The sequence below is a fragment of the Ictidomys tridecemlineatus genome, chromosome 12, assembly GCF_052094955.1.
Source record: "Ictidomys tridecemlineatus isolate mIctTri1 chromosome 12, mIctTri1.hap1, whole genome shotgun sequence".
Classification (NCBI taxonomy): Eukaryota; Metazoa; Chordata; class Mammalia; order Rodentia; family Sciuridae; genus Ictidomys; species Ictidomys tridecemlineatus.
This window is the reverse complement of record NC_135488.1, coordinates 70,264,518-70,291,834: the sequence shown is the minus strand read 5'-3', so window position 1 is coordinate 70,291,834 and position 27,317 is coordinate 70,264,518. Positions and strand designations below refer to the sequence as shown.

Here is a 27,317-nt window from a genome sequence, read left to right as displayed (position 1 = left end):
GTTAAATAACAGGACATGCCAAAAATGGGAGATGCTATAATATCATGTGAATCATTTTGTGATTATAGTAATAATTAGAATTAACTATTAGTACATCATTCTTTGAAGGTTGTTATTGTCTCAGAAAATTAAGGCATGAAAAATGAAATAATTCATGTGATTCCGTATTTCAAGCTGGTATACAGTTAAGGCCCAAGCTCCTGGGAAACTCCTAATTACTGATATAGAACTGCATTGCCCACATGTAACCTACTATTACATGTGGCCACTGAGACTTGAAACATGGCAGATGTGACTGGGGAATTGGACTTTTAAATTTTATTTTTATATTTTAGAATCAAAACTGATATTCAGTTGATTTTAAGAATGTGTGAAACAACTGGTGTATCTGAAATGACTTCTTTAACTGTAAATTTTGTGATATCCAAATACAAAGTACCTGTAATGAAAATTTAACATCTAATATGAGATGTATTCTTAGATGTATTAAAGTTCTGTATGTGGCTTGCATTAATTTCTTTTAGGCAATGCTGCTATATTGGTTTAAAGGCACAATAAATTATATATGATATGGACCCTATTCCCTCTTTTATTCTTCTGATTATACCTTAGGAATTTGAAGGATATGTGAATATTCACAATTGCAGTTCTGGTTGTTGCAGAATCAGAAAGACTTATAGATCTTTTCTCTGATATGAGAATACTTGGCCTTCTGGAACCATGGCCTGGGATTACCTCAGGTGATGTGCTCTTAGGTGATTTAACAATTTGTTCCCCACCACAAAACAAAACAATTTTTAAAATTTGTTAGTTTTCATGGTTAAACATTCCTGCCATGATTGATTGCAAGCTATCAGTATGATGTCATTGAACTTGAAGTTGGGAAGAGTTACACAAAATTGGGCTTTGCAAGGGCATAAAAGTTAGCCTCAAAGTACCACTGGAATACTTCCTGACATCTGTATTTCTTGAAAGGTAAGTATGGATGGATGCAGTAAGTGCTGAAATAAATCAGCTTTAAAATAATTCTGCATAGCACAAAGTATTTCAGTATGATTAGATCTTGGAAGGTAAGACATTTTATTTTCTTTAAGCCTTCAGAATCTAGTGTCAATTAAAACTGATTCTTCCCCAATACCCCTTGAGAATACAGATTTATGGTTATATAAAGTCATTTTTACAATAGTAAAATAGTAAAGAAAAAGGTAAAGATAATAATTTTGCTAAAGCAAGTTTATGGTTTTAAAAATTTTACATACCAACTATATAAGAAAAATTTGTGAACTGAAATTTCCTGGGGACATGGTAGGGGAATACGATTATCTTCAGAATTGATATAAATTCTAACAGAGAATTATATATAGGTAAAACAGCTGTAAGAAGTCCAAATTCAGCTCTAAAATTTAATGACTTATTATTTTTGTTAAGTAAAACCATTCAGTTTATTTACAAAGTCTTATTTCTATTATCAGCTGTTCTCCTTGGATTCCTTAGTATTATACTTTTTGAGAGGATTTGATTAAAAAATATCTTGAATAAGGCACTGTAAAGAAGTTCTCTAGGAAAATATTCAAGTTTATTTTTTGTCCACATAGTCTGTATTATTTAATTAGATATGAATAAATTTTTTAGCAGTTATACATTGGCTAGAATTTTATAGTGTCTTAGTTTGAATTCTGTCCTGTCATAGCTAATCATATGAATACAATTTTAGTGCTGGAAAAAAACTAAGACTCTTCTAATATAAATGAGCAAACTGAGACCGCCCCCTGCCCCAAAAGTGACTTTTAAGATTCATGACTTGTCTTGAGTATGTTAGCCAAAACTAGAACTTAGCATTCCTGACTACCATCTCAGTATTCTTAAAGTTTGTACCATATTACTGTGTGACTCTGTCAATTTACATTTTGGAATTTTTTAAAATATTTATTTTATTTTATTTTTTTAGTTTTCAGCGGACACAACATCTTTGTATGTGTGCTGAGGATGGAACCCGGTGGTGGTGCTGAGGATGGAACCCGGGCCGCATGCATGCCAGGTGAGCGTGCTACCGCTTGAGCCACATCCCTAGCCAGACATTTTGAAATTATTAATAGAAGATGTTTATTATAATTCAGGCTACCCATATTAATATATATTCCATTTATTCTTTAACTACATACTTTCATTAGTATTATTATTATAAACCAATCCTAAAGCAAAATTCATTATTTACTTGTAAAAATTTAAGTGTTGCTTTTTCTGTCCTAAACCAGTATTCTTTATTAGTCTAACTAATATGTAAAGCAGAGAAGATTTTAGACATTTGATTTCTTTCTCAAAAGGAGAAAAAGTAGAGTTAATGACAGCCTAAATGTTTAACATTTATACTTTTCTCCACAGAAAAACACTATTACCTTTTGCTGAGTAACTGTCAACTTATGATTGGGTGAATTGTGAAAAACTGACACCTTGTTTTAGAAGATAGTTATCTAGTATTTCAGAATTCAAAAATGTGTGAATAATACTTAAATGGTTGAAAAGTTTCCCAAGAAAAGAAATACCTAGTTTAGAGAAAATCAATACTTAACGATAAATAAGAATTGGTAATATGTCACATTCAGTGATGGACAATATTGTATCACCACAAAGAACAGAACAAAAGATTTAATAATCATGGCATTCTTAGGAATGTCACTGAAAACTGTATACCTCTTAAGTTATACAAGTCTTAGTTTTGTGTAGATCTCTGCAGCCAAACAAACCAGTTAGTCTTTGATGTGCTTATAATTATAAAAGGTTTCAAATTATGTCTTTAGGCAAAGATGCCTAGAGGTAGGAAGGTACAGATCAAAACTGACACCATGTCATAATAAAGGAAGATAGGTGAAGTGAAGTCAAAAGTAGGCTGGCATGAATATACCTGCCAAGTCAAACAGGTAGCATAATGCCCCTCTCAAACACAGTATAGGAGGTAGTTAGCCACAGTTTAAATTGTTTGGAGAGCTGAAAGTTCTTTTGAAGCTTAATCTTGAAAGAATATTATAATTTAAATGTAAGATAGCAAATATTTTTCTTCAGCCATGTATCATCTATTGGATATAATTTCTATACATTTTTACAATCACACCACGATTTTATAGTGAAACCAAAAAGGCATTTAGGAGGAAGAAAACTTAATTCAAAATCAAATGTTTGAATGATTTCTAAAAAACATGGGACTATGTTGATGATATGCCCTTGGTTAACAAAAAAGAAAATAAGGATTCCAATTTTATTAAATTATGCATAGAAATAAGAAGTCAACAATAATTTTTTTCAGTTATCATTGGTTAATCTTTATACTGTAGCCTTTATAGTGTATTGTCTAAAGCTTTCCATTAAGCATGAAGAAGCTTTTATAACAGAAATTTCAAATATATATTTGTTTTTTATTTTTAAATATGTTATTTAAAAATAAAAAACAAATATATATATTTATTTATTTAGGTACTGGGGACTGAACCCAAGGGTGCTTAACCACCGAGTCACATCTCCAAACCTTTTTAAAAATATTTTATTTAGAGACAGGGTCTCACAGAGTTGCTTAAGGCCTTGCTAAGTTGCTGAAGCTGGCTTTGAACCCACAATCCTCCTGCCTCAGTTTCCCAAACCATTGGGATGACAGGCATGTCCCACTATGCCCAGCCACAAATATATTTTAAAAGGAGATGGCAACTTATAAAGCTACAGATTGTTATAACATTGTTTCTTTCTGAAAGATCATATTTAATAAATGTATTTGGCAATATAATACATTTGGAAGAATTTCATAATATATAAATGTGTAGACAGCCACATTAAGTACAGCTGGGATATCTTTTACATTTTCATTTCTCTGCATATAAGGATTATATGAAAGAAATTGTTTCCCTGTTTTATTTTACAGTGATAAGTGTTTTCCGGGTACATGATCACTCCACTAAAGATATTATTACACTTTCTTACAGTTAGTGTAGCCTTATAACCTGGTTCTGCCTCATGGGATATGAGCAGAAGTGATGTGTAACAACCCCTGGGTTGTACTCTGGGCAAGAAAAGTTTACCTTCCTCCTTTTTACCCCTTTCTGTAGACTAGGATGCACCTCCTCAGTGATGTAGATGAAGGCTATATCCTAATAATGAGAAGCAACATGGTAGAAGAATCTTAGTAATCTAATAGCTAGCATGTTTTACCAGTTCTGGAACATACCAAGATTATTATGTAATAACAATGAAATAAAATTATTTCTTTGTCAAGTGATTGTGTTTTGTGGTCTCTCTCTTGTTTTATGGTAGCCTAGAATATTCCATACCTAATATTATCATTGGCCTTACAGCACCATCATCAATGAAGCTCATTAAGCCTTGGCCAAAGATGGAAGAGGACAAATTTGACTTTATAGTTTGTATTGTACTACAGACTGAGTTCTCAGTTATAACTAACTGGAAAGGACACAATTATAAATTTATAATCTTTAAGGGAAAATCTTACTGGATGTCCATCCATAATACTTTTCTGACACAAATGATTTATTATATCCCATATTTAATACATAATGTTAAAACTTAAAACATAGGAATTAAATTAAGGACTAATCAAGAAGAACCAATAAAGCCTGTATTTTATAGGTGTGATATCTCACCACTCAAGAATGTTTATTACTAAAAATACACATTTTTATTTTTAAAGGCACTAACCATTACTGTGCTTTAATCTTTGCCAGACACTGTTTGAAGCATGAATTAACTAATGTAACCCCACAATAATCCACATCATAGGTACTAATATTTTCATCTCTTTTAAAATGAGAAAACTGAGGCACAAGCTATTGGTCTCTCAAGGGGAAGTAATACATTTAGTACCAAAGTGAACACTCAGAAACACAAGACATTTTTATAAACTTTAAACATTTATCTCTGATATTTAACATAACATAACACATAATATATTAGAGAATAGGAAATTGAAGACTAACAATACTCTAGATATTTCTACCTGAAATCACCATTGCTTAAAATCATAAAACACTAAAACGTTTATGTCAAAGTTGAATATCTTTTTTGCCTTACCAGGCCATATAAAAGCATGATTGACTGGTGTGAGTTTTATATAATTTATCCTGTGTAAATGACCAGAATACCAGGAATAAAACAAGACTTCTAGAAGAGGAAACAAAATAATAAAAGGTAGACAATCAAATATAACTTGATATTTTATGTACATAATAATATATGTAGTTTATTTCATATATTGCAATTAAAGTCAGAAATCCCCAAAATATTCATCAAAAGTAGAATAAATAAAATTGTCATATTTATATGTTGGAATATTGTTACACACCAATAAGACTGAAAGAATTACAACTGTTAGAAACTACTGTAAAACTATTATAAAAACTTTATTTTGTGTTACAAAAGTCTGGATAGTTGGAAATAGTGCTGGGGAAACTGGAAATCCACACGTAACAAAATGAAATTAAAACTCTCTCTTTCACCATGCACAAAACTCAACTTAAAGTGGATCAAGGACCTATTAAACCAGAGATTTTGTGCCTAATGAAAGAAAAAGTAGGCCCAAATCTCCATCATGTTGGATGAGGTCCTAGTTTTCTTAATAAGACTCTTATAGCACAAGAATTAAAACCAAGAATCAATAAATAGAATAGATTCAAACTAAAAAGCTTCTTCTCAACAAAAGAAAAACCAATGAAGTGAACAGAGAGCCTACAGTGGGAGAAAATCTTTACTAAAAGCACAGATAGAGCACTAATATCTAGGATATATAAAGCATCAAAAACCTTAAACAACAACAACAAAAAAACCAACAAATAACTCAATCAATAAATGGGCCGAGGAACTGAACAGGCTTCTCAGAAGATGATATACAATCAATCAACAAATATATGAAAAAATGTTCAACATCTCTAGCAATTAGAGAAATGGAAATCAAAACTACTCTAATATTTCATCTCACCAGTCAGAATGGCAGCTATTAAGAATATAAACAACAATAAGTGTTGGCGAGGATGTGGGGAAAAAGGCACACTTATACATTGCTGGTGGGACTGCAAATTGGTGCAGCCAATCTGGAAAGCAGTATGGAGATTCCTTGGAAAACTGGGAATGGAACCACCATTTGACCCAGCTATCCCTCTCCTCAATCTATACCCAAAGGACTTGAAAACAGTATTCTACAGGGACACAGCCACATCAATGTTTATAGTAGCACCAATGGCTAAACTGTGGAGCCAACCTAGATACCCTTCAGTAGATGAATGGATTAAAAAATGTGCCATATATACACAATGGAATGTTACTCAGCAATAAAAGGGAATAAAATCATGGCATTTGCAGGTAAACGGATGGAGTTAGAGAACATAATGCTAAGTGAAGTAAGCTAATCTTAAAAAACCAAAGGCCAAATGTTTTCTTTGATATGAGGATGCTGAATCATAATGGCAATGGGGGCGTGGAGCACAGGAGAAATGGAGGAACTTTAGATAGGGCAAAGGAGGGAACAAGGGTAAAGGAATGATAGTGGAATGAGTTAGACATCATTAAGTACATGTATGAAGACATGGATGGTGTGAAAATATTTGCATACAATCAGTGAATTGAAAAATTGTGCTTTATATATGCAATAGGAAATGAAATGCATTCTGCCATCACGTATAACAAATTAGAATAAATAATTTTTAAAAAGTCTAGATAGTTGGGCTAAGGGTATAGGATTTAAAGGTGTTGCAGGAGGACCTCTGGGGTCTTGGTAATGTACTTAGCCTGAATATTGGTTATAAGAATGTGTTCTTTTTGTCAAAATTCATGGAGTCATGTACTTATGATTTGTGTACTTTCTGTATGAATGTTAGTTATGCTTCAAATAAAAATATTAACATATTATTCATTGATAATCATCATTGAGCTTTTCCTTTAGCAACTCTTGCTTTGAATTGTGTTAGCAAGTCTATGTGATACTTTTTTTAGATTCTCCTATGTCTAGATTGAACTACTTAAGTACTCTTGATATGTTACAATTTGGTCTCTTCCTCACGTCAGAGAACACTTTTGAAAGCCAAAAATTTAATCTCTCTCTGCTTTGGGAAAAGTTTGAGAGAATAGTGAGTTAAACTGAGGGAATTTGAGAGAAGTTAGCTTTTCTCAGAAATGATATAGGCTGAAATGAAAAGCTGGGACTAGACCATGATGAGAAAACTAGAGATTCTTTCCTGAATACTGTTTGGTATGACTGGGAATCACCCAGTTTTCTGGAATGAAAGTGGGACAGAACATTTATCTAAGAAGTTAACCTCTTGCTAGTTACTGATGTTACCTAATAGTATCTTTGTTAGTAATCTGGGTCATAAGGCTTTAGTGAAAAAAGATACTTGGTAGAAATGACGCAGGACTCAAAGGAGGAACACCAAGCCTTCTGGTTAGGAATTATCAGCGGCTACAGTAACTTGATTAAAGAATAGGGGCACAAGATGCATTCTGAAGAATAGAAGCATTTCTTCAGTTTCCTGAAATTTCGTGGTAATTTCTTCCCCTTCCCTTTTACCCTGTAAATAGCTTTGAAAGATTAATTATATCTAATCCCTTAGTGGAAAATTCAGGACACAGGAAAACTAAGGAAAATTGACAGGAATGATTATGAATTAACATCTTGCTGTGTCTTCCTAAATGGCTAAGAAAGGGGATGGAAAATATTTGTATCCCCATAACATCATAATCCCTATTACTATGGTGTGGTTTCAGCATTTAGTTGCAAGTGACTTCTCATAAAAAAATATAAATTGTATGTACCTCACAGAATTGTAGTGAGGATGTGCTTCTATCTGTAACTGAAAATAGTATCTGTCCTTAGGGAGCATTCAATAAATATTAGCTTATTATCAATATATTATTATTATTATTTTGGTACTGGGGGATTGAACCCAGGGGCACCTAACCACTGAGATACACCCCCAGCCCTTTTATTTTGAGACAGGGTCTCATTAAGTTGCTTAGGATCTTGCTAAGATGCTGATGCTGACTTTGAACTTGTGATCCTCCTCCTCAGCCCCCTGAGCCACTGGGATTATAGGCATGTGCCACCACCTCCAGTATATTAATATTATTAGTAGGAGGCACATCACAGACTTTGTAAGTAAAAAGATATAGCAATAGACCATCTAGAGTTACTATTAGGTAAGAATAACTTTTTAGTATTATAAGGAATACTCACACTGAATACAATTAAGAATATTAGCTCCATAGAAATGGAGCTCTGAAAGTGCTCAATCTCCAACACTCTTAAGTGTGGAAGGAGAATATGATTCTCTTACTGGTAAGTAATTACCAGTCCTAGTGTTCAGGTCTGGAGCTACGCTAGTGGTATGGCTTTGAGTTCCCTCCACTACCATGTTGAACAGTGGAATCGGTGGTCACATTGGAGAGAAGCTAAGAGTTGGCCCATTTGGCAGCAAACATCACCCAAAGTATAAGAAGACTGCTCAGGGTAGTGACTCATTATATTTTCAAGCACTTACAAAGTGGGAATCTTTATTAAAATATTTGTTTCACAGGACTTACATAGAGAAATGAAGCAATTTTACTTATAATCCTGAGAGTCCTTTGTGTAATTTAGGAATAAGAAATACTAGGAAGAACAGGAAATTGTGATGTCCAAGTATTACTACTGCCAGATTTAGTGACATTAGATAAACTAAGTTTAGAAAAAGGAAATTCATGCTGATATATTTTTAAATCTTTTATTTTTGTATATTGTAAAGTTTAAGTGGGCCTTTAGATTCAATCTGGGCTTCTGATCTGTCTTTGAAAACTACACTGCAAAATGACACTAGCAGCTGCTGAACAGAAAACAAATCACCTGTCAAACCTGATCCTATGTGAAATGCTTTGTCTTACATAGGAGAGAATTCTTTGAACATATCACCTATGTATAAATGGTTAAGTTTCTGTGTTGGTCCATAATGGCACTGATGATAAACTCACCCCAAAATCTTGTGCAAATAACAATGCCTTTTTACTTTTTGCTAAATAGTGATTATATAATCACAAATGATCAATTTTCATGTATAATTCCAACTTATTGATATTATACCATTTGTTAACTTTTTAAAAAATTAAAATTTTTAAGCCTTAACTGTCTTTACAAAGAAAGCAATTCAAATTAACCAACTATGCCCTACAACTAGAAATGATTCTGAGTAAGAATTAAAACAAAAGGAACTTTAAAAAAAAGTATTAATTCTTACCAACTCCAGAGGTTATTGATTCTGCATCAATATCATTAGCTTTTTTTCTTGCCACTTCAGCTAGTGCCAATTCACCCTTATCTAGGGCAAGGTAATGGATATCCTTTGGAAATAAAGTGAAATAAAAGATTAATCTTGGTTAAGTTACAAAGGAGATTTTGAAAAGAAGCTTCCTGTTCAAATTACAAAATACATATGACCAATGAATATTCCAGGGCAAACAAATTTTTCTTAGAGATCAAAGTCACAACTAAAGGCTATTATTTAATCATTTCATCATTTAAGGGGAAAATACATGTTTTAATAAAGTGACACACTCAGTTTTATTAGGGAATAAAAACACAAATATTTGGTTAGGATTTACTATATGAGGGAGATCTTTTACACCATGCTAGTTTTTCTTTTTTAAGACAGGATCTTGGGCTGGGGTTATGGCTCAGAGGTAAGAGTGCTTGCCTAGCAATGTGTGGGGCACTGGGTTTGATCCTCAGCATCACATAAAGCAAAATAAAGATATTGTGTCCTCCTCTAACTAAAACAAATATTTAAAAAAAGAGATAGGGTCTTGCTATGTTGCCCAGGCTGATAAAATCTTAGGCTAAGTGATTCTCCTGCCTCAGCCTCCTGAGTAGCTGGGACTACAGGCGTGCTCTACCATGCCCAGTTCTGAGGGTGCTTCTTCACAATTTAATTGTATATTATATTATATTATGGCAACAACTACATGAGGAATATTATACACATTTTTTAATATATCTGGCACATATTTGTTATTATTATTAATACTACTACTATTATTTTTAACTCACCAGTCAACAAATTATTAGTATCTACTAAGTGCTGGGCACTGTTTGGAAATATACACATCAGTTACCAGTCCAGTGGACACACAGATTGCTATAAATCAAAAGTTAATTACATAAAAGTGAAATTGATGTTAAAGCACATATATGCACAGATTGTAGCCAGAGGAGGAACTGGTCCTTGATCTAAGTCTTGAAGGATAAATAAGAACTATATTAGGAGAAGCCAGATCCTATGGCACACACCTATAATCCCAGCAACTAAGAAGACTGAGGAGGTAGATCCCAAGTTCAATGTGAGCCTTAGCAATTTATTGAGGTGCAACTTTACAAGATTCAGAGCCTCACACATGCTAGACAAGTGTTCCACCACTGAACCACAACCCCAGCTCTTAGTCCTATAGTTTCTTTTTTTTTATTGGGTGCTCAAAACATTACAATGATCTTGACATATATCATACATTTGACTCAAATGGGGTATGAATTCTTATTTTTCCCACGTGTACAGATTGCAGGATCACATTGGTTATATAGCCACGTTTATACATGCTGCCATACTAGTATCTCTTGTATTTGTTTTAATGGCTGAGTAGAAGTCAAATTGTGTGTGTGCAACAATTTCTTAATCCATTCATCTACTGATTGGCATCTGTGTTAATTTTATAATTTATCTACTGTGAATTGTACTGCTATAATCATTGACATGGCTGTGCCCATTTAGACCCAAGGAGTGGGATAGTAGGTCTTATGGTGGTTCCATCCCTATTTTTTAAAGGAATCTCCATACTGCTTTTCAGAATGGTTGTTCTAGTCCACAGTCCTACCAACAATATAAAAGTGTTCCTTTGTCCCCACAACCTCACCAGCATTTATTGTTGTGCGTATTCTTGATCATTGTTCTTATGATTGGAGATGAAATTTTAGTGTAGTTTTGATTTGCTAGAGATGTTGAATATTTTTTTCATATATACATTGGCCTTTTGTGTTTATTCTTTTGGATTTTTTTGGCTTAAAGTTTTTTGAGTTCTTTGCCCATTGTGGATATTAATCCTATCTATCAGAGGGGTAGCTGTCCAAGATTGTCTCCCATTCTGTAAGCTCTCCCTTCATGTTCTTAATCATGTCCTTTGCTGTTCAGAAGCTTTTTAGTTTAATGACATCCCACTTATTGATTCTTGGTTTTATTTCTTGAGCTTTAGGGGTCTTGTTAAGAAAGTTGGTTCCAGTACCTGTATGATGGAGTTTTTACCATGTTTTCTTATAGCAGTTGTAAAGTTTCTGGTCTAATTGTTAAGTCTTTGATCCATTTTGATTTGATTTTTGTGCAGAGTTTCAGGGGAAAAGAAACATTTGTATATTGTTGGTGGGACTGCAGATTAGTATAACCATTCTGGAAAGTAGTATGATGATTTCCAAAAAACTAGAGATGGAACCACATGACCTAACTATCCCACTCCTGGGTATTTTCTCCAAAGATCTGCATTTGGCTTACTACAGCAATATAGCCACATCAATGTTTATAACAGCACAATTCACAATAGCTAAATTATGGAAACAACCCAGATGCCAGTCAATTATGGCATTTGCCAGTAAATGAATTGAATTGAAGAATATCTATGCTAAGTGAAATTAACCAAACTCAAACTCAAAGGTTGAATGTTTTCTCTCATATGTGGAAGCTAGAGTCAAAAGGGGAAGGGGAAGATAAGATTACATAGTCAATCAAATACAAACTAATCAAGGAGTGAAAGAATACCTAATAGTGCAGAGGTAGGAGAAGGGAGAGTGGAGGAAGGACAAAAGGGAAAAGGGGGAATCATGAACCCAAATAGATGACCATGCATGTACAAGTTTGTCAGGATGAAACCAACTACTATGTATAATCACAAAGCTCTTTTAAAAAGATATATTACCTTATTTTTCAAATATATATAAATTAAAAAATAATTTTGGGGTTTTTAGTTTTAAAGATTTATTATGTACTATATCATAATTCAGTACATATATACAAGTATAGAATGATCATATCATCAGAGTAGTTAATATTAAAGTTAGATAAATTTTTAAAAGTTAATACTCATTGATTACACAATTTTGGGAAAACAGTCTCATTTACTGGTAATATAAGTGGTCAAGATTTTATAGAGCAGAGGGAGGCAACTATGACCAATGGACTAAATCTACCTTGTGTATGTAGAGCCCTCAAGAATGATTTTTACATTTTGAAAATATTTGAAGAACTACATTACCCACTGGTATTGAACTTTGAATGGCCTTAGAATTCACCTTTTGCTACGCACTTGAAAATGTTTCAAGCAAAAGTTACAAGGCAAAACAGTGCTTATATGTGAGTCTTACATGTAAAACATACTGTGATAAAGTCATTTCAATGACAACTAATGTTTGAACTGCAAATAATGTCAGGCCTTCACTGTCAAGTTTAAAAAGAAAAAAGTGATGTCTCCATTCCCAGCAATATATTTTCTAATTTTGAACTACAGCAGTGTTTTTCAGACCTCTATGCATGTGCAAAGTAAATTTCCATATTCCAAAATCCATTTAACTGTGCAATTGAGGAACTTTAATTGGAAGTGATTTGCAATGTAATGACATGCTAAAAGGCATTCTAGCCTTTTAGCTAATATAATTCTAAAAATGCCTTCCAATCTGTGACTATGTTCAATTAAAACCATATGCTCATAGACCGATATCAGTATTTTGCAGAAACTATGCACAAGGAAAGACATTTGTAAAGGTGAAATATGGAAAATCTCATTGTAGATCAGCATTAACAAATGAACATTTCAATTGATTTGGATGATAGGAAACAATGTTATTCCTCTTAAAAGAATTCTGTTCTTCATAGTCACAGATCTTACTTAGAAAAAACTATACTCAGTATACTCAATTTTTATATTTTAAATCATATTAATAAAGATTTATGGAAATTTGCTTTCTCTCATTTTATAAGTACCTACACAATAATCTTAGTTTTGCCTCTTGACCCACAGTTTATAATATTTGCTCTCTAGCCCTTTACAGAAAGAACCCATATTTCAACTGGAATCAGTGTTATACTAGCCTTGTAAAATAAGTTGGGTTATTTTCTGTTTTTGGTTCACTAGTGAAACATGTCTTTGATTCTTCACTGAAAATAAGCAACACACATATGATACATTTGAGAAAAAAATTACCAACCACTATTGAAGGACAAAAATTAACACTGATTAAAATATAGACAGACCAAGATGGTGGAACGAGATGGACATCATTACCCTAGATATATGTATGACTACACATATGGTGCTACTCCACATTGTGTACAACCAGAGAAATGAAAAGTTGTGCTTCATTTGTGTACAATAAATCAAAATGCATTCTGCTGTCATGTATAACTAATTAGAACAAATTTAAAAATACAAACAGACCTGCTTACAATTGGGAAGACTATGAATCATAAAGACATCAATTGTGGCCCCCAGATAATCTGTAAAATTCAATGGAATTCTAATCAAACCCCTTCAAGGTTTCTCATGGACCTTAACAAGTTGATCTTAAAATTTATGTCAAAACAAATAATGCAGTATATCCAAAACTTACTCTTAATAAAGGCTGATATACAGGGATATAAATCAGAGAAAAAGAAACATACCCATACACATATGGTTTTATTTGTGGGCTATTAGTGTAAGTACTTTGTGTTCAGTAGTCTTGTAAATGTTGGATATAAGGTATGTCCTTCACAAATTATTTCGGAATATTTTCTGTCTCTCTGACTTTTTCACTGTATATTACTTACGTGATTTCCCCTCTTTTATAAATTGTTACAGGGAACTGGGGGTCATTAATTTGAAAAGGGAAAACCTTAACTTAGATCTTAGATCAATATTATGACTCTACCACAAATGTCTTATTTCTTACTCTGTTTGGAAACACTAGCCTATTTACTTGCTAATCTACTTGTTAACCTCCTCACCACTCACATATCTGAATGTGGCCTTCAACAAAATGCAATATAGAGTATCTCTCTATAATTCCATGTTCATGAGGCTGATAGAGTCCAGGAATCTTTTAGGGTCTGGAGCAAGATATTTGCAGTTATCTATATCATCTCCCAGTTGGCTATCTTTTAGCTTCATTTTAAAAAAAATTTCAGATGGCTTTAGCTTTGGAATCTAGCTTAAATGTTGGATTTGTACAATTACATTGTATTCATAAACCTGTGGGAAATGGTTATATTCTAAATGAATCAAGAAAATAAAACCACAAATATATTATGACTGTATATAGTTCTTTTACCTGAGCAGGCTAGCATTGAAGAGATTAAAAGCAAGAGACTATTAATAAAATATTCAATAAATAATCATAGAATATATTATTACATAATAGATATTATTATGTAATATTTATTACCATGAAATTAATGAAGCTTAAGCTTCTTACTTGTGTAGGTCCTCTCTAGTACCGAATTTTGTTTGAAATTTTTAGTTTATTTTTTAATTCCTCAAATTATATAAGCTTCAGAGTCTATAAAACATGTATCTATTCCTAGCCAGATGCCTGACCCTTAAGGCATAGTGGACCTTTACCACGTGCTTAGTTATTTAGAATTGGGTCTGGAAGACCCAACTATGTGCTGCCTATGAGAGACTCACTTCACCTCTAAGGACACAAATAGAGTAAAAGTGAAATGGGAAAATACCGATGGCAAATGGAAATCAAAAGAGAGGGAAGATAGGAATATTTGTATCAGTCAAAAATAGACTTTAATTCAAAAACTGTAAAAAGAAACAAAGAAGGTCCTTATATAAGTTAAAAGGGTCAGTTCATCAAGAAGTTCTACCAGTGCGCACGACACTGCAGTGTTTAAATATATAAAGAAAATATTAATAGAGCTGAAGTAAGAAATAGGCTACCATACAACTTTCAACATTGTACAGATCAACTAGTACAAAAAGTTAGAAAACATCAGACTTTAACTAAATGAAACTAACGAATATTTACGAAACATTTCACAACAGCAACAGAATATACATTTTTTTTCAAGTACACATGGAACATTCTCCAGGATAGATCATGTAAGACCACAAAACAAACCTTAATAAATTTAAGAAGCCTGAAAATTACCGAGAAGAATATTTTCTGACCACAATGACATAAAACCAGGAATCACAAGAAAAATTTTGTAAAACTAACAAATATATGGAAATTAATCAACATGCTCCTTTTACAACCAAGGGGTCAAAAAATAAATTAAGAGGAAACTTTAAAATATCTTGACGTAAATGAAAATGTAAACATAAATACTAAAACTTACAGGATGCTGTAAAAGTAGTTCAGAGAGATAAGTTTATAGCAATAAACACCCCTACCCCCAATCTTAACATCATCACATCTCAAGGAACTAGGACAAAGTAAGTCCAAATTTAGCAGAAGTAACATTGCAGAAATAAATGAATTGGAGACTAGAAAAACAATAGAAAAGACCCATAAAACTAAAAGATGATTATTTTGAAATGATAAATAAAATTGACAAACTTTAGCTAGACTAAAAAAAAGAGAAGATTCAAATAAAATGAGAAATGAAAAATGTGACATTACAATGGATACTTCAGAAATGCATAGGATCATGAAATACCACTGTGAAAAACTACACATCAACAAATTGGATAATCTAGAAGAAAGAGATGAATTCTTAGAAACATGCATCCTACCAAGACTGAATCTGGAAGAAACAGAAAATCTGAACAGACCACAGAAAGTAATGAAACTAGGTCAGTAATAAAAATTATCCCATAAGGGTGGGGATGTGGCTCAGTGTTAGAGCACTAACAGTAGATAAGTTCTTTAATTTCACAGGCTCACATCTAGAGGAAATTTGCTTCAGAATGAATGTGCCAACTATAAATGATTAATATGAGACTCCAGACATTAAACTTTTGAATTCAGGCTATAGCTCAGTGGCAGTGCTCTTGTCTACCATGCTCTTGTCTACCATGCATAAGGCCCTGGTTTGATTGTTTTATTTGTTTTTTTACAATGCTGCCAAACAATGACATATTATGGCATGTATTACCTAGAGAAGTAAAATGAATAACAGTAACAGAAGATAGAAGGAATGAAAATATACTATTGTCATACTATGTAAGAGGTAACATTATTTAAAAGCTGATGTTCTTTGAAATGCATATTGCAAACCTCAGAACAAATGTGTGCACATGGACACACCATATAAACAAATGAGGCATAGCTAATAAGACAGGCGATATTACAATTTTGTAATACCACAAGAAACCCTTAATTCAAAAAAAGCATGAAAATAGGGGGAAAAAAGACAAAAAAACAAATATAATAAAAATAACTAATTTAAATCTAATTACATTAAATAAAAGATGGTCTGAGTTCAAGCTAAAAAAAAAAACAATGAACTGAGGCTGTTACACTGGCTGAAAAAGCAAAAATCAATTACATTTTGAATATGGGAGAACCACCTTAAAGATACAGGTAGGTTAGAAATAAAAGGATAGAAAAAATATACAATGTAAATACAAAACATCAGAAAGTTGAATTGACTATATTAATGAAAGACAAAAAATAGAATAATAATATTAGGGAAAGAAAGCTATTTCATGACAAAGAGGGTCAGTAGCTTCAAATATTTGAAGCTGAGATCTGAAAGTAGTAAAAAATCCATCACTAAAGCTGGTGGATTTAAACACTCTAAGTAATTCACAGAACAAAGTCAGAGGTATATAAAAAAACTTAACACTATCAACCCATTGGGCCTAATTATCCTTTGTAGAACACCATCTAGCAAGAGTAAAATATATATTTTTTCAAATACATATGGACATTCAGCAAGACAAACTATATGTTGGCTATAAAAATAATTCTCAATAAATTTAAAAGACAAACCATACAGAGCACATTTTGTGCACAAATGAATCTAATTAGAAGTCAGTTTCTAAAGGTATTTAAAAAGGTATCTGAAAAATCCACAGATATTTGATATTAACAGTTTTAAATAGCCTGTGAGTCAAAGAGAAATCACAAAAGAAATTAGAAAATATTATGAACTGAATGAAAATAAAAACACAACATCAGTGAAATTAAGCCACAGCAGTTTATAGAAACTTCTAGCTTTATAGGATTACACTAAAAATGAAGATTAAATTGACAATATAAGCTTTCACTTTATGAACTTAAAGAGCATATTAAATTAAAGATAAGTAGAAGAAATAAAGATTAACATGGAAATCAAGGAAATAAAGTAGATTTTATGAAATCTAAACAGGCTAAAGGACCAGTTCTGACTCATTGTCTTTGTGTGGCATATGAGCTTAGAAAAGTTTTTACACTTTTAAATGGTGGGGGGAAATTCCAAATAAGAATGTAAAAGAAAACTGTATTAAATTCAACTTCTAGGGTGAAAAAATAAAATATATACTGGAACATTGTCATGTTCATTCATTCACATATCATTTTGTCACTACCTCATGTTACAATAGCAAAGATGAGAAACAGTAACACAGACTATATGGCCTGAAAAGTTTAAAATATTTACTCTAGCTTTTTTTTTTTTCCTTTTTAATTGCCAGGGCCTCGTGCTAGTCAAGTGCTTGACCACTAAACTACATCCCCAGCTCAAAAGACAGATTTCTACCAAGATTAATTTAAGAAATAGAAAACTTGAATGGCCATATATCAATGCATAAAATTAAATTCAAAACAGAAAACTTCCCACAAAAAAAGTTTCAGGCTAGATGGATTCTGTAATGAATTCTCTCAAACATTTATGGAAGAATTACTACCATAATTCATACATATTCTTTCCTGAAAGGGGAAAAAAAAGGAAAGTTGATCGGTTTCTCAGGTAGACAAGAGGAAGAGCATGAATAGAAAAATAAGAAGAAAGGAAGGCTGGGGAAGATGGCGGCGGGAAGTGAGTGAGCCGCTCCATGCTCCGTGCCACCGTGCCTGCAGCGTGTGTAGCCGCATCTTAAAAGAAAAAGTAAAGATCATTAAAGGAGATCTGTCGACAAAGACTAAGCACCGTGTCACCATGGAGTGAATCCGTCATGACTCCAGCCAAGGTGGAGTGAGTCCGTCACGATTCCAGCGCGAGCAGTAAGGCTGCAGCCCCCAAGCTGCCCGGCTCTCTCCTTTTCCTTCTCCACTCCGCCTTCCCGCTTTGCTTCTCCCCCACCATCTCTCCTCCCATGCTCACTCCCTAAATCTAGATCTCAATTTCTTTCCCCTGCCCTGCCTGTTCTCAAGCATGCCCAGTCACCTGGCCCGCGCGGGCACCACGGGGCTGCCTCCCCTCTCCCAGCCCGCACCCCCTCCCGGGCGTTCTGATGGCTGCAGCTGGGCCGTGGCCACCACGGCCACTTCCTGCGGAGCACCTTAGAGCAGACTCTTCACTGCGCCAGTGAGCCACCGACCCGCCGAGTAAAATGGAACAGCTGATGAGTGACAATTTAAAATCATGGCGGCGGACGCGGAGAGATCAAGTCTCTAACCCCTTCAGCTGCGCGGGCATAGGAAGAAGTAAACTATCAAAATGCTCTTTGCTCAGGACCACTAGGCAATGTTGAGCTGAAGTGGATCCGGGGCGAACAGTCTGGCCTTCTCAGAATACACCGAGCCCGGATTGGCTGCATTCTAGCTCCGGTTCGCCTGCTTCTCGTGACTCAGCACTAATGATCCGGCTGAAATAACTAGTCGGCCCACCTGAACTCACAGAGGTAAAAGCCAACTGAGCACGATAGCCAGACCGAGGGAATCAGGAGTGACGCGGGACTAGCGGCGCAGAACTCCCGGCTACGGCTCCCAAAAGTGCTGACAACAGAAGTCTCTTGCACCAGCTACCAGGGGAGTTGCTACCTGAGGGCAAACAAATTAGCTGGGGGTCCTCAGCCCCAAGCTCTACAAACTTAGGGTCTGAGGGAGACAAACAGAAAGGGTGTGCCCAGGCATCCATGAAAACAGGGCTCCCAGGAGCAGCAGACCTGGCGTGTAGCCAGCATTGTGGTGAGTGTCACAGGTGAGCGGGGCCTGGCTTGAGGAAACACAAGAGAAGGCCCTAAGCACTCAGGATTGGAGACCTGCCCAGTCTGGGAGGAAGAGCTGATGCACAGTGATTGGATCCCACCTATCAAGAAGAGAAGCTTGGCCCAGTGGGCATAGCTCCACCTACAGGAAGAGAAGTTAATCGAGCTCTATGACTGCGTTTATTATTATTATTTTTTATGATTATTATTAGTATTTTTTAAAATTTTATTTTCATTTTTTGTTGTTGATGTTGTTGTTCTTTAACTTTTTTATTAACGGTTTCAATTTTTTAAATTCTTTTTATTTTATTATTATTACTATTATTTTTTAAACTTTAATTTCCATTTTTTATTATCATAATTTTTTTTATTTTAAATTTTTGCTTTTTCGTTTTTTCTTTCTTTCTTTTCACTTTTTTTCTTTTGTCTTTTCATTTCTTTTCAATTTTCTTATTCCCCCTTCCTTGAATTCTACCTCCCTACACTCATTCTCTTTAGTGACTTCTTCCCTTCCCTTCTAATATCTCTCCTCCCAAGCATCAAATAAATTTATAAGAGTAAACAGTAACTCAGCAGTCAAACAGAATAAGAAGTAACATGAGCAGCATAAAAAAGCAAGGAAGAAAAGGAGTACAAACAATGAAGGACAGCCTAAATATTCAGGAGGACCTAGAGTCATCAGAAAAATGGCCATATAAAGAACTCAAGGAACACCTTAGACAGATGGAAAGGAACCTTAAAGATCACATTGAAAATGAATTACATGAACAGATAAAAGAAGAAGTTAAGAATCTTTATCAGGAGATAGAGATTATAAAAAAAATCAAACAATAATTCTAGAAATGAAGGAAATGATAAGCCAAATTAAAAACTCAATCAAGAGTATCACTAACAGAGTGGAGCAAGTAGAAGCCAGAAAGTCAGAAAATGAAGACAAAATATATCATCTTGAAAAGAGTCTAGCCAACTCAGATAGGCTGGTAAAAAATCAAGAGAAAAACATCCAAGAGATTTGGGATAACATAAAAAAACCAAACTCATGAGTCATTGGGATAGAGGAAGGCACAGAGATTCATACCAAGGGAATGAGTAACCTGCAGAATGAAATAATTACAGAAAACTTTCCAGAAATAAAAAAGGAAACAGATATACAAATTGTAGATGCATACAGGACACCAAGCACACAAAATCACAGTACAACAACGCCAAGACACATTTTTATGAAGATATCCAATATACAGAACAAAGAGAAAATATTAACAGTTAAAAGAGAAAGGAGGCAGATTACATTTAGGGGTAAACCAATAAGGTTAACAACAGATTTTTTATCACAGACGCTGAACGCGAGAAGATCCTAGAACAACGTATTTCAAACACTGAAAGACAATGGATGCCAACCAAGAATTCTGTATCCAGCAAAATTAAGCTTCAGATACGACAACGAAATAAAAATCTTTCATGATAAACAAAAGCTAAAAGAATTTGTAGCCAGAAAACTAGCATTGCAAAGCGTCTTGAGCAAAACACTACACGAGGAAAAAATGAAAAACAATAACCAAAACCAGCAGTGGGAAGTGCCTCGGTAAAGACAGAGGACGGGTGGGGGGGAAGCTAATCATGGAGAAACAAACTAAATTAGAAAAAAAAAAAAGATAAATAATCAAACATGGCAAGAAGTACAAACCATATATCAATAGTAACTCTAAACATTAATGGCTTAAACTTACCAATAAAGCGACATAGGCTGGTAACATGGATTAAAAAAACAAATCCAACAATATGCTGCGTCTAGGAGACACATCTGATTGGCAAAGACATACACAGGCTCAAGGTGAAAGGTTGGGAAAAAATATAGCACGCACACGGTCCTCGTAAGCAAGCAGGGGTGGCCATTCTCATATCGAATAAAATCGACTTCAAGACTAAGTTAATCAAAAGGGATAAGGAATGACATATGCTGTTAAAAGGAACCATTCACCAACAAGACATAATAATTATCAATATTTATGCACCAAATAATGGTGCTGCGACGTTCATAAAACAAACTCTCCTCAAGTTCAAGAATCAAATAGACCACAACACAATAATTATGGGTGACTTCAACACACCTCTCTCACCATTGGACAGATCCTCCAAACAAAAGTTGAATAAAGAAACTATTGACCTCAATATCACAATCAATAACCTAGACTTAACCGACATATATAGAATATATCAACCATCATCAAGTGGATATACTTTTTTCTCAGCAGCACATGGATCTATCTCAAAAATAGACCATATATTATGCCATAGGGCAACCCTCAGTAAATATAAAGGGGTGGAGATAATACCATGCATTTTATCAGATCATAATGGAATGAAACTGGAAATCAATGATAAAAGAAGAAGGAAAAATCCTACATCACATGGAAAATGAACAATATGTTACTGAATGATCAATGGGTTACAGAAGACATAAAGGAGGAAATCAAAAAATTCTTAGAGATAAATGAAAACACAGACACAACATATCGGAATCTATGGGACACAATGAAAGCAGTTTTAAGAGGGAAATTCATTGCCTGGAGGTCATTCCTCAAAAAAAGGAAAAACCAACAAATAAATGAACTCACACTTCATCTCAAAGCCCTAGAAAAGGAAGAGCAATACAACAGCAAATGTAGCAGAAGGCAAGAAATAATTAAAATCAGAGCAGAAATCAACGAAATTGAAACAAAAGTAACTATTGAAAAACTTAACAAAACTAAAAGTTGGTTCTTTGAAAAAATAAATAAGATCGACAGACCCTTAGCCATGCTAACGAAGAAGAGAGAGAACCTAAATTACTAACATACGGGATGAAAAAGGTAATATCACAACAGATGCTACAGAAATACAGAAGACAATTAGAAATTATTTTGAAAACCTATATTCCAATAAAATAGAAGATAGTGAAGACATTGATAAATTTCTTAGGTCATATGATTTGCCCAGACTGAGTCAAGAGGATACACACAACTTAAAGAGACCAATATCAATGGATGAAATAGAAGAAGTAATGAAAAGACTACCAACCAAGAAAAGCCCAGGACTGGATGGGTACACAGCGGAGATTTATAAAACCTTCAAAGAATAATTAATACCAATACTTTTCAAGTTATTTCAGGAAATAGAAAAAGAGGGAGCTCTACCAAATTCATTCTATGAGGCCAACATCACCCTGATTCTGAAACCAGACAAAGACACCTCAAAGAAAGAAAACTACAGACCAATATCTCTGATGAACCTAGATGCAAAAATCCTCAATAAAATTCTGGTGTATTGGATACAAAGGCACATCAAAAAAATTGTGCACCATGATCAAGTAGGATTCATCCCTGGGATGCAAGGATGGTTCAATATACGGAAATCAATAAATGTTATTCACCACATCAATAAACTTAAAGATAAGAACCATATGATCATCTCAATAGACGCAGAAAAAGCATTTTACAAAGTACAGCATCCCTTTATGTTCAAAACATTAGAAAAACTAGGGATAACAGGAACGTTCCTTGACATTGTAAAAGCTGTCTATGCTAAGCCTCAGGCTAGCATCATTCTGAATGGAGAAAAATTGAAGGCATTCCCTCTACAATCTGGAACAAGACAGGGATGCCCCCTATCACCACTTCTATTCAATATAGTTCTCGAAACACTAGCCAGAGCAATTAGACAAAAGAAATTAAAGGCATAAAAATAGGAAAAGAAGAACTTAAATTATCACTATTTGCGGATGACATGATTCTATAACTAGAAGACCCGAAAGGGTCTACAAACAAACTACTAGAACTAATAAATGAATTCAGCAAAGTGGCAGGACATAAAATCAACACACATAAATCAAAGGCATTCCTGTATATCAGCGACAAAACTTCTGAAACGAAAATGAGGAAAAAACACTCCATTCACAATATCCTCAAAAAAAAAAAATTAAATACTTGAGAATCAACCTAACAAAAGAGGTGAAAGACTTATACAATGAAAACTACAGATCCCTAAAGAGAGAAATAGAAGAGGATCTTAGAAGATGGAAAAATATACCCTGTTCATGGATAGGCAGAACTAACATCATCAAAATGGCGATATTACCAAAAGTCCTCTATAGGTTTAATGCAATGCCAATCAAAATCCCAATGGCATTTCTTGTAGAAGTAGATAAAGCAATCATGAAATTCATATGGAAAAATAAAAGACCCAGAATAGCAAAAACAATTCTAAGCAGGAAGTGTGAATCAGGTGGTATAGCGATACCAGATTTCAAACTATATTACAGAGCAATAGTAACAAAAACAGCATGGTACTGGTACCAAAACAGGCGGGTGGACCAATGGTACAGAATAGAGGACACAGAGACTAATCCACAAAGCTACAACTATCTTATATTTGATAAAGGAGCCAAAATCATGCAATGGAGGAAGGACAGCATCTTCAACAAATGATGTTGGGAAAACTGGAAATTCATATGCAATAAAATGAAACTGAATCCCTTTCTCTCGCCATGCACAAAAGTTAACTCAAAGTGGATCAAGGAGCTAGATATCAAATCAGAGACTCTGCGTCTGATAGAAGAAAGAGTTGGCTCCGATCTACATATTTTGGGGTCAGGCTCCAAATTCCTTAATAGGACACCCATAGCACAAGAGTTAATAACAAGAATCAACAAATGGGACTTACTTAAACTAAAAAGTTTTTTCTCAGCAAGAGAAACAATAAGAGAGGTAAATAGGGAGCCTACATCCTGGGAACAAATTTTTATCCCTCACACTTCAGATAGAGCCCTAATATCCAGAGTATACAAAGAACTCAAAAAATTAGACATTAAGAAAACAAATAACCCAATCAACAAATGGGCCAAGGACATGAACAAACACTTCACAGAGGAGGACATACAATTAATCAACAAGTACATGAAAAAATGCTCACCATCTCTAGCAGTCAAAGAAATGCAAATCAAAACCACCCTAAGATACCATCTCACCCCAGTAAGATTGGCAGCCATCATGAAGTTAAACAACAATAAGTGCTGGCGAGGATGTGGGGAAAAGGGTACACTTGTACACTGCTGGTAGGACTGCAAACGGGTGCAGCCAATTTAGAAAGCATTATGGAGATTATTGGGAAAGCTGAGAATGGAACCACCATTTGACCCAGCTATTGCCCTTCTCGGACTATTTCCTGAAGACCTTAAAAGAGCGCACTACAGCGATACTGCCACATCGATGTTCATAGCAGCACAATTCACAATTGCTAGATTGTGGAATCAACCCAGATGCCCTTCAATAGATGAATGGATAAAAAAATGTGGCATTTATACACCATGGAGTATTACGCAGCACTAAAAAGTGACAAAATCATGGAATTTGCAGGGAAATAGATGGCACTAGAGCAGATTATGCTTAGTGAAGCTAGCCAATCCCTAAAAAACAAATACCAAATGTCTTCTTTGATATAATGAGAGCAAGTAAGAACAGAGCAGGGAGGAAGAGCAGGAAGAAAAAATTAACATTAAACAGAGACTTGAGGTGGGAGGGAAAGGGAGAAAAAAGGGAAATTGCATGGAAATGGAGGGAGACCCTCATTGTTATACAAAATTACATAATAGAGGTTGTGAGAGGAATTCAATAATAAACATGGAGGGAAATGAATTACAGTAGATGGGGTAGAGAGAGAAGATGGGAGGGGAGGGGAAGGGGGATAGCAGAGGATAGGAAAGGTAGCAGAATACAACAGTCACTAATATGGCAGTATGTAAAAATGTGGATGTGTATCCAATGTGATTCTGCAATCTTTATTTGGGGTAATAATGGGAGTTCATAACCCACTTGATTCTAATGTATGAAATATGATATGTCAAGAGCTTTGTAATGTTGTGAACAACCAATAAAAAAAAAGAAAAATAAGAAGGGATACCTTGTGATGCAATTTATAATTCTAGTATAACATGATACCCAGACTAGAAAAGGACAAAAATATTGATGTCACTCATGAACATAAACAATGCACGAAAATATATCACAACCAGTTGGGCTTTATCCCAAGAATGCAAAGTTTACCTGTTGAAAAAAAAAATCAATGCAACTGGTCATATCAACAGAATAAAGAGAAAAGAAAATGGTCATTTCAATAGATGCAGAAAACATTTTACATAATTCAGCACCTATTGATTAAGTTTTCAACACACTAGAAATAGAAAGATCCTTCTTCAAACTGATAAGGAGGTCTGTGGAAGAAAGAAGGGGAGAAAAAAACTAGAGCTGACAGCAAACTTAATGGTGAAAAAATGAGTAGTTTTCTTCTAAAGATCAGAAATAAGTCAAGGATAGTCACTCTCACTACTTTTATTTAACATTGTGTCAGAGGTAGAAGTCATTGCAACAGAACGAAAACCAAAAAGCATATAGATTGGCAAGCAGAAAGTTATTCTCTGTTCAAAAACTACATATTTAGAGAGAGGAAAAATGGAGCAGAGGATCTAGGAAGCAAGTCTCCATTGCTCTGCAGTCCAGAATTGAACCAATGAAAGAACCAGAGTTGACCAGAGTGATGGGGGTCAGAATGAATACTCTAAAATACAATAATAGTTAGTCAAAGACTTGAGGGACTCAGAAAACAGGAAATAGTTACAGGTCCAGAAAACAGGAAAGAATTCATTATTTCCTGAACTCTGACCAGGGCAGATCAGGAGAGAGGGGTAAAAAGGAGAAAGATGGAGAGGAAAAGCCCCCAAGCTTAATTTCTTAATATCAGTAGAATAGAAACCCAGTCTAATTTCAACTGGGAAAGGAGTATAAAAGACACTTAGTGAAGGTGAAACTCACAATTTATCTCAAATTGCTACAGGAAAACTATGCCAGGCAGCCGTCTTGTAGAGTCTACATTTAAGACTGCATCCCTAGATGGCTGTGGTGTTGCATGCCTATAATCTCAGCAATTCAGGAAGCTGAGGAAGGAGGATTGTAAGTTCAATGCCAGCCTCAGCAACTCAGTGAGGCCCTAAGCAACTCAGGGAGACCATGTCTCTAAATAAAAAAATAAAAAGGGCTGTGGATGTAGCTTAGTGGTTAAGCATCCCTGGGTTCAATCCTTGGTACCAAACTAACTCACTAAATAAATTTAGAAAAGCAATGGAGAAATGAACTTAAAGAAGACTTGAAGAATGGACTAAAGAAAACACAGGGGATAAAACAAAACTTCAATAAAGAGATTATGAAAAAAAATACTGGAAATGAAAGACATAATAAAACAAATTTAAAATTCAGTTGAAAGCATGAATAACATATTAGATCATACAGAAGACAGATCTTCACTCTCTGAAGAGAAGGCATATAACCTTGAAAATACTGCAAACATTTCCCCCTAAAATTGGAACAGCTAAATATTTAGCTAAGATAATAAGTGACCATTACCAGAATATTGATAACATTAAGAGACTAAATCTGATGACCATTGGCATTGAAGAGGGTACCAATATAGTTTTAAGAGCATCCATTACCTTTTCAGTAAACTAATATCAGAAAATGAGATAGAAATCCAAATGCAGGAGGCATTCAGAATCTCACATAGACAAGATCTAAAAAGATAAGCTCTAAGACATTATAACTAAAATGTCTAAACAGAACAAAGAATTTTAAAAGCTTCAAAAAAGAAAAACAGCAGGTCATTTTTACAGGTAAGCCAATCTGAATTACTCCCAATTTCTCAGTACTGACTCTAAAATCCAGGAGGTTTTCGAACAATATTTACAAAGCCCTGAAAGAAAAAACTGCCAGCCTTGATTTTTATACTCAGCAAAGTTGTCCTTCAGAATTTAAGAAATTAAAAAATTTTAAGATCAGCATAAACTAAAAGAATTAACAATTACTAAGGCAGAACTACATAAAACGCTGTAATGAAAATGGCAAAAACAGTATAATAATATAAAAAAATATTACACAAAGAAATGAAAAACAAATTTTAGAGCCAGAAAGTGGAAGAATGTTACTAAAAGAGTGGTCAAGTAAAGAAGAATCAAATATAAATTAAACATTAGAAAGAAATGAAAATAGCAAGAAATAATAATCATCTTTTTATAATTATACTGAATGTAAATGGTCTTAACTCTCCAATTAAAAGACAGAGATGGGCAAAGTGGATTAAAAAGTGAAATAAGCCAATCCCAAAAAACAAAAGCCAAATGTTTT

At 34.3% G+C, this 27,317-nt stretch overlaps 1 protein-coding gene across 5 annotated transcripts in view; it reads right to left on the bottom strand.

The window, feature by feature from the left end:
- Wdpcp (WD repeat containing planar cell polarity effector) overlaps positions 1-27,317 on the bottom strand; it is a 323,247-nt gene that overhangs the window by 68,050 nt on the left and 227,880 nt on the right. For all 5 annotated transcript variants that reach the window (XM_013357181.3, XM_078029122.1, XM_040270812.2 and 2 more), the window contains one exon: positions 9,258-9,360. In XM_013357181.3, the coding sequence (XP_013212635.2) occupies positions 9,258-9,360 (103 nt within the window). The remainder of the gene's footprint in view (positions 1-9,257; positions 9,361-27,317) is intronic.